The sequence below is a fragment of the Plutella xylostella genome, chromosome 15, assembly GCF_932276165.1.
Source record: "Plutella xylostella chromosome 15, ilPluXylo3.1, whole genome shotgun sequence".
Lineage (NCBI taxonomy): Eukaryota > Metazoa > Arthropoda > Insecta > Lepidoptera > Plutellidae > Plutella > Plutella xylostella.
Genome location: NC_063995.1, coordinates 2,343,168 through 2,352,683, shown reverse-complemented (window position 1 = coordinate 2,352,683; position 9,516 = coordinate 2,343,168). Strand labels below are relative to the sequence as shown.

General features: G+C 39.6%; 1 protein-coding gene across 1 annotated transcript; it reads left to right on the top strand.

Annotated features, from left to right (window-relative positions):
* Window positions 1-4,188: 4,188 nt before the first annotated feature.
* Window positions 4,189-9,283, top strand: LOC105386574 (homeobox protein aristaless-like 4). Its single transcript, XM_011557168.3, has 3 exons — window positions 4,189-4,468; window positions 7,924-8,450; window positions 8,789-9,283. Exons 1-3 carry the CDS (start codon window positions 4,450-4,452, stop codon window positions 9,260-9,262), a joined length of 1,020 nt encoding a protein of 339 aa, XP_011555470.3. The 5' UTR covers window positions 4,189-4,449; the 3' UTR covers window positions 9,263-9,283.
* The last annotated feature ends 233 nt before the right edge of the window (window positions 9,284-9,516 follow it).

The window sequence follows — 9,516 nt, the reverse complement described above, 5'->3', positions numbered from 1 at the left end:
AGCGCCGACAGACGCACAGACACACAGACGGGTAACCGACACCGCCGTAACAAGGGTGGTCGGCTAAAGTCGGCTATTATTGAATTTCGCGGAACGACTGCGCGAAAGGGTATCCAGTTTCAGGGCTGAAAGTTTAAGTTGAGGAACAAATACGATTTGATCAGTATGAAAAAATAAAGGACCCTAATGCCCTTATATTATAGCTACAGAGCTAAGACGTAGGGTATCCATGTCTACCTTCGCTAACCGTTATTCAGTGTTGTTTTGTAAAGTTTTTTTAACAAAACACAACACTCACCATTAGTGATATGATAGCACATTAACACGGATTCCACTTTAAATGTGGAAAAAAAACAAATACTTTTGAAAAAGTATCTTTAGCAAAACCACCGCACATTTGAAGAGGCACAAAAAACGGGACGAGTCCTGTCAATGTCAGAGTGCATGACACAGGAGCCCGCAGGGAACAGACAGGCGGCAAATACTATAAGCGAAAATAATACTAAAACATAACTATACACTCAACGCATGTCACGTAAAAAGATTTAAAAATGCCGTAAAAAAGTGTCAAAAGTTTAACGACATTATCTTGGTAATTATCAAAGAAATATAAATAGAGCCACTTGGTATGAAAGATACGGTGTTTCTAATTAAGATTAGGAGTTTGTTGTAATAAATAAACTAATATCCTGAGGAAATATTAATTTGTAAGCAATTTTGTTCTTTGATAATGTGCCGTCGTCGCGTCAACTGAAACACACTGAAATATCTAGCTACTCTACCCACGGTTGGTGGACACAATGTGAACAAGACTGCTATAACAACAATAATTAAATAATGTTAAGACCATTTGGCTTTTTGGCTACTTTCTTTTTGTTTTGTTATTGTTGTTTTTTTTTTGTTTTGTCTAGATATTTTGACCGCGTACCCTACCCCCTGACCCCACCCTAAGATGGGTAAGCCGTTCATAGAAAAAAAAGCTGGAAATTATAAATGCATAAGTACTTTCCTACGCATATTTTGCCTTATCAGCGTTGGTTTGGCAAAGTATGAAAAAGTAAGCGCTTATTTTTGTATACCTACGACGACCATACAACCGTGCACGCAGTCTTTCAGCTTACAACACCTTTCCCCGCAAAAACTGTCAACCAAGGTGGCCAACTCTAAAAGGCCACAGACCACATACCAGCAACGGATGTGTGCGCGTGGCCCATCGCACGCTCACTTGCCCCGCAGAGCCATTAGTCAGCGCCACGTCAACACGGCACCAGCAGCCAATGGGACGGAACCGTGCAGAATACATGGCTGGATGTCGCCAAATTAGGACCACTTTTTACAGAAAAAAGGTAAGGTATCCCTAATTTACCAGATATCCTCACATCACTTACTTTTTTTTAGCGGTTCAGACGGTGATCCTGTAGTTCACTGAGTAGAAAATTACGTTCTTGATTTTTATAGGTCTCACTATCTGCTTTTGCAGTAGTTAAGTAAACACCTAGTTACAATGCACGGGGTATTATCACCAGCTATGAAAGAAACAATCTCTAAACAATTGCTTATTACCTACCTAAAACATACAGATAGGTAGTTAAGTACAAGTTAGCACTAATTTATAGTAACTTTCATACTTCAGCTTTCAGAAGTGGACAAGTATACTTTATGAGTGAGGACTCGTAAAATTTCATCGTTAAACAAACAGTTGCTGTAAACAGGATAGTGAGTATAAAGCAAAGTCACCCCCAATGGCCAAGCTAATTTAAGCGCCACACATTGTTCGCTAAAATTAAAATCCATGTTTGGGTAATGATAATTAATGACGTTTCCGCGCGGACAAGAGCGATGGGCTCCGTGAATTGAGGTAATTATATTGAGCGGCGCGCGCGCAGCCCGCAGCTCGTAGGAGTAGGGTGACCATGAATCCCGTCCTTAAAGTTCGTAAATAGGTATAGAAAAAAAATCACATTATTACCCAGGAATCCCAGGATGCTCTCTTAAAATATTACTATGGTCATTATGGTCTACTGGTTCAGCTTAACCACTTCACCCAAGAAACTTATTGTTGTAATTTTTTCGGGTCTTTGTTATGTAAGTATTACACCTTGTCTAACCAAACGTTAGATTAAGGAGGAGGAGAATATAATGCGAGGTTAGTAGATATATTTTACACAGGCACAATACGTACCTATTGATATCTACGTAGTTATTCTAGACACATCGACGACCCCGAAACTAAACCCAAAACTGTTCGCCCATTTATAGCAAACCATGGTCACCCGACCGGATGGTGTTGTGACAAATGAGTGTGTTCACGGATTATTGAACCTCCATTCCCGAGTCGGGATGAACACGTCGCAGCGATGCGGACCACAGCCGTGGAGGAACCGATTACTTCGACATTCGGCTGACAGTCCTTATGAGTGATTGCTTTTTGACGTTTCCGCTTTTGGCTTGTGGCAATAAGAAATTTTCTCGAGGTGGTGGGCCTAGGTCTACGCCTGGGTGGTGGACTAGGTTGGTGTTGGTATTGTTGAATAACCATGCGGTGGGCCACAGTAAAACAATGTTGGCATGGGAGTAGGTAAGTAGTGATGAAAGTTAATTCATAAAGTGCTCACAATAAGGAGATTTCAGGCAAATCTTTCAAGTTAACTATAATCACAGTATGAGAACTATATTCACATGGAATCCGAGTTCAATCTATAAATGTGTTCGAATTTCAAATGCAATTTAATCGTTAGACTCGTTACGCGTCTGCGCAAACAAGCCGTTTCGGAGTTTCAGCCAGCCACGCATGTCTTCAGCGGGACGTCAACTGTCAACCCCAATTATGCCGCCATGACACTTTTGCGCGCATCGCAAGCTTTTGAATTTAGAACAGAGAACGTCTTCAGCATTTTGCTGTTTTTTGGACTTTTTATCGTAGTGAGTTTTGGAAAAAAGAGTGGACTGGTTTAGTCTACCTACTAACTATAAGAACGAACGGAGCTATAAGTTACATGATGTTATCTAGGTGCCTTAGTTTAGGTTACCTAGTGTAGGTAAGTACCTAAGTATGGTAAGTATTAGGGCAACTGAAGGATTTTACCGTCATTCATGGATATGCATGATGCTGAGACAGTATCGTAGACTATTTCATTGCTGGTAGGTCCAACTTCCTACAAATCTCAGAAAACCTAAACAGCACCTATCACGAAATATCTAACGTCTGTTACACCCAAGCTCCAATTTTACTCCATAAATAACTGTATATATTTTACTACGGCATCCTTCGGTTGCGCTCCACATATATTTTTCAGTGGTTACCGCTAAGTCGATGCGACAGGGCGCCTTCTATTATCGTCTTCAGTTGGCGAGGAGCAGGGATGCCGAGCGTCCAATATTGGACAATTATTGTAATTGACATAAAGTTGTAGAGCTACAGACATTCTTAATAGCAAATAGCAATTGTACCTTGTACCTACGCATCTACGGAGGCACTGTGTCGCACGTGTAGACTTTTGGCAGTAGGTACAGTAACTAGGTTAAATTAAATAGTATACCTTCCCCATCGACCTTATCCTATCCTACCTACCTAACTACTCACAAATAAAAAAGTAACAAACCTACTGAAATGAAATTTAATGCTGAAGTACCTAGCTAGCAACACGTTTTTAACCGTAAAAATGTAACTGAAAACAAAACAGGAAACCTCTAATTTTGTTATTATCTGAAGAAATCCACATCCTCCACGGCACAGTTCAGAACATAGCCCATAAAACTTTTCAAAATCAATTAGATAAAAAGTTTGTGTTAATTTTCTACTCAGCGACTATAAATAATGCTCGTTGACGTGTCAATTATTGCCCCCAAATCTGTTCCTGCCCGCCCCAGGTTTTTTTTTCATCAGTAATTTGGGCGGGCTCGGACACAGCCACGCCTATAGTGTAAAGTTATTTTGAAAATGCCTCAATGCAACACCTACTAGCAGCCTGCTTCTCTAACTCAACACTTATTTCTTTACCAGCAGACTCTAAATTTGCTTGTGATATATTTTTAAAGTCGGCTATTGGAAAGTGAACCTTTGCAGAAAAGTCGTTAGAGATGAGTTTACCTGTGCCCTGAAAGGGGATAATGAAGTGGGTGTATATGCTTCAGATGTTTACAAGGTATTTTTTCAGGCTCACAGATGTTGAAAGATATTCGGTTTGGCGTAGCGCGGGAGCCAGATCGTTGCAAAGACTCCATTAGTTCGCACATTAGCCCGAGTTAGTTAGATTATTCAATTAAATAAAGTAATTTAATAAGTAGAGTGGATTAATAACAATCATTCGGTAAAGGCGATCGATGTGAATTGGACAAGTCGTGTTTTATTCGAATTAACTTGAACAGTATTTGAGGAGATTTTATTGAATTTTGTGTTTTTATAAATTAAATAATTAATGGACGAGAATTTTTTGAACAGTGCGTGATATGGATCAAAGTAATAAAGGTGAGTTAAAAATACTGCTGTTAGTAAACGGCACCTACTTCTACTACTTATCTAGGTACAGTATCGTGAAGAGTATATACCAATAATAACTTTTATAGTATTCTGATTGGCCAGGAGTAAAGCTGGTGGAGGTGCACCGGATACATACAGTATTTATATAAGAACAAGCGCTCCATGTTCTGGGTGGTGGTACCTATCAGTATCACAGCCACATGGTTGGTACCGGTGGCGGCGGCAGCTGTCAGCGCCACTTTCTTAGGATGTAAAAGGTGTGTAGCTAATAGCTACACACTATAACTAATTTATATACTATCCTAGACCAGATCTTGAAATCTGCTTTTCGCTAAGGAGGTTCGCATATTGCGATTTTCTGGTTACAGCTGACCTATCAGCCCTTCAACGCATGACGTTGACTTTTGGGACACCTGTAGTAACTTTATTTTATCTATTCATAATGTATAGCATACTATACATTGATAAATTCTAAAATTTATCAATCTTCCAATTCTATGTAGTACCTACCTACAAGTACTAGCTACTAAAGTAGATTAGTAGTAAAGAAGATTTCAAAGGAAGCAAGTTTTTATTTGAGAGGAGGAGAAAGATACCGTGCACGGCTTTTCCTCACAAAGGATCCGGGTTTTCATCCGTGAACACCTCACTACTCACTAAGGAAAAAAACCTTTGGCGGCGGTTATTTCGCTAAATAGAAACTGCCATTTTAAAATTAACGTCTAGACGCGTCTACAAAAAATACAAAAAAATAAATAAAATTGTATTTTGTATTTTGTAGACGCGTCTAGAGACACTCTGTCACAGAATAATAACTATAGTTAGTGACTCTGTCGCTTTAGAACCTATTGAAGTTGTAATTATCCTCGTGAGGGTCAAAAGCACCTTCTTCGGCTGCTGAAAACTGTAGTCACCGTAGACTTTTAATTAGTTATGTAGCAGAGCTCAACAGCACGTGCAAAGTATTTACGTTTAAAGGAATAAAAGAAACTTAGTTAAATTTAATTTAGGAACGGAATTAATTAAATAAGTACTTACCTACTTTAAGTAAGTACTTATCTTAAATTCAACATTATATTAATTATACCTAATTGATACCCTAATCAACTTTTTAGTTGCAACTTCATTCGGTTTCGGTTGCAAAGTTAGCATAGCCGTTAGTGGTATTAACCAGAGGTAGGCCAAAATTACTTAGGTTTCTGACACGCTAGACAGCGTGCACGTATGAAACATTAGAGTTTTACAAAATCTTTTCATTCATAAAAATGCTTATTGTGTAGCGAATAGCGAGACACTAGGCAATAGAACTAGTATCTATCTACCACATTACCCATACCAACTTATGTTTTAATAATCAAATAAAATTGGTCCGTTTCTCCTGCCCCACGCCACGTGTGTTCTGAAACCGATATCTCTGTTCCTTCAGCCGAAAGTCCTAATCCACAACATTTACTTTAAAGAGATCCCTAAGCACATACACATTGAGTTAAAATTCGCTTGCACAACAGTCCAAGTCACAATGATCTTAAGACAGAGGCCGCTGGAGCGTGCTTGGTGCATGTGAATCCGATATTTCAGTTGAGATCCTGTGCCTGTATTGTTGTGTGAAACCCTAACTACATACTTCTTATCTATTTAAGTACCTTTTATATATTTATGTAAAGTTAGAACTGTGTAGGTACTTAGTTGTAGGATATTATTGAATTATACTCTAATTTTTAATTCCGCGGAATTCTGACATTTCATTAGTGATACCACTAAAAAAGCTCTTCACCGAAAAAAGAATTTTTTGGATCCATTTAAGGGCAATATTTTTTTTAATGTTTTCATAGAAAAACATAAATCTAAATATTTACTTGCTCAAGTTATACACGCACTCACGCCTTGTACTAATGTACTCCCTTGCGGGGTAGGCAGAGGTGCATTGCTGCACCCACTTTTCGCCAGAGTGTTATGTTAGTCCCAATGTAATAGGGGGCGGGCCTATTGCCATTTTTCGGGCACATCCAAGACCCGAGAACAAATATCTGTGTTTAAACAAATATCTGCCCCAGCCGGGAATCGAACCCGGGACCATCGGCTCAGTAGTCAGGTCACTAACCACTACGCCATTCGGTCGTCACTTGCTCAAGTGAAGTAGGTAATACAAAAATAACATATATTTCAATAGCTGTTGCCACGAGCTTCGCTTCAACTTAATTAGTTTTTCGCGGAATTCCCTGGATTAACACATAAGCTATTATGTGTTAATCCAGGGTGTCAGCTAACTCCATTCCAAATTTCATTAAAATCGGTTCAGTTGTTTTGACGTGAAGAAGTAACAAAGGTACACAACACACATACATACATACATACTCACATACTCACAAACTTTCGCATTTATAATATTAAGTAAAATCACGACTCGCGAGTCACAACCATTGTATCGAATTAATTTTAATTACTTTATTTTATTCTTTAGCATGGCATCAATTGCTACTAAATTCAGGGATAACAAACCTTTTTAGTCGATTTCAAATAAAAGATACTCAATTCGGTAAGTACATAATATGTTCGGTATATAGGTACCTATGTAAGATTATTGGAACTGCATATTAACATATGACAATCCATTAAGCCTAATAAACAAATATGTTTTTTTTTATTGTATAAGTATGTTTATATGTTTGTTGGTATGTATGTTTGTCCACGAATATCTCGGAAACGATTGATCCGATTGTTACTATTCTTTTTTAGAGTTCCGTACCTGAAAAGGAAAAAAGGAACCCTTATTGTTGTCTGTCTGTCACCACCCTTTTTCTCAGAAACGGTTAAAGATATCAAGCTAATATTTCATATAGATGTACATAATGATGAAATTAAAAGGAAAATATCTCAGGTAAGTTTACGGAACCCTCAGTGCGCGAGTCCAACTGGCACTTGGCCGGTTTCTTATCGTTGACCTTTCGCGTTGTGATAGTATGTTGATTTTTATACACGTTATGGAGCCACAACCTGGCCCTTCCCAGGAAGCGGCCCCATCTGACAGAGCACAAGAGTCAGACTTTCTCTCTCCCAGAAAGAAGCGTCCTCGTGGTTCTTTTGCGCCTAACGTAAAGACCATCATTCTAAATATTTAAAAATATAATATAGAAAATTGTCCGGATACAACTGATGTTCAGACTCGTATTGAAAAAAGTACCCAGCCAAAAAAGGTTTGTGATCTCTGACATGTCAAAAATGGATAACTGTCAGAATTCCGTGAGATTAAAGATTAGAGATTAGGTAAGTACTTACATAATAATGGCGGCAATTTTTCTATGGATGCATAACTACGCTAGATTTTTATCAATTAACTTATCTTGTCGACAGGCCAACAACACTCCTAGGTACCTACTTGTAGTAATAGCGAAACACCTAGATATAGATTGAGTCACTAACTTGTGGGTTTTCTCTACCACCAGATTTAAAGCCGCACCGACAAGAACCAAACCCGCAAAAAAGCTACGAGACGAAACCACAACCGAGCTTCAACTCCAGAAGCTACAACGAATACCCTTACCCTGAGGGCACCAACCACAACCTGTTCCAGATGATCAAATGTCATGAAGACAGCCTTCTACGTCTCCACCACCTGACAGGCAGACCGCTGAACGGCGCCTACGACCCTTCATACCAGGCGTCATGGTACCCGAAAGATCTGCAAAGACCTTTCATCAAACCCGTAGAATACTTACATTATGAGGACAATTTGAGACGGAAGTACGATGAGACAAAAGAGAGTGACAAGGACGGTAAAGAGAGGTTGTCTGAAGAGGAAGGGAGAGAGAAGAGCGCGGAGGAGCGCAAGAAGCCCCGTCGCAACCGGACCACGTTCACCAGCCAGCAGCTCGCGGCTCTGGAGAAGGTGTTCGAGAAGACGCACTACCCTGATGCCTTCGTGAGGGAGGACCTGGCCGCCAGGGTCAACTTGACTGAAGCTAGAGTTCAGGTACGATCACGGTACGCAACGGTACGATTAGTTACACCACACCATAATTTGTATTATTAATATTGTCTATGGGTTGGGTTACACCATAGACTTAGTACCTATATACTGGGGTTACACACTCATAATCATGTTCACATGATGTTCACTAAGGAAGGTTATTGCTACTGTTATGTTGGTCCACTGCATTTAATAGCGAGGAAGGCGACGCTTGGAAGTATCAAAGACCCGATTGAAATAGTACTTATCCTTATATTTTATTGATTTCATCCTTACCACTCGTCTTATCTTAGTTAATTGTAAAGTAGTAGGTGTTAGCTACAAAAATATTTTTATTGCAGGTTTGGTTTCAAAACCGACGCGCCAAGTTCCGGCGGAACGAAAGATCAGCTCTTTCGAGTCACCGCGGATCCAACAGCCAAGGTTCACCGGAGCCGGTGCCTGTCCCCATCGGTCTCTCCCAAGACCCTCGCCAGGACTTCACCAGGAACCCCAAGGAGCCCTGGCTGCACCACATACCCAACAACCAGATGCTCAACTTCAATCTGGGACTTCCTATTTCGAATTCCGGACTTTACCAAAATGACTATTCTCAAATCATGATGCAGAATGTGGGTAACAGACAGTATATGAACTCCAACACTCTGGTGGGGCAGAACATGCCCAGCTACGGAGGCGCGTCCAGTGACTATGCCGCCAGCTCCTGTGCCCTGATGAACTACGGCGGAACTCTACCGCCGGCACATCACAGCTCATATAATTTAAATTTGCGCTTGAGACCTCATGATTTCAGTATTAATAACATACCTTTATGATCAATAAACTTATTAATTTCATTAAGATTTGGGTTCGATTTCGTTCAAGACCTTACTCCTTATTCTAAGATCCATGCCATTAACTGACAACCACAACAAAGATTCGAAAACTAATACAACACAGCCAAAAAAAGTATTATTAATTTAAGAATGAAATACTTATATATATATAAGATACTTATTTAAAAGCCAAAAAAAGAATAGGTACCTAATCGTCCTTGCGAGTTATGCTAAAAATAGTTTAGGGGTATATT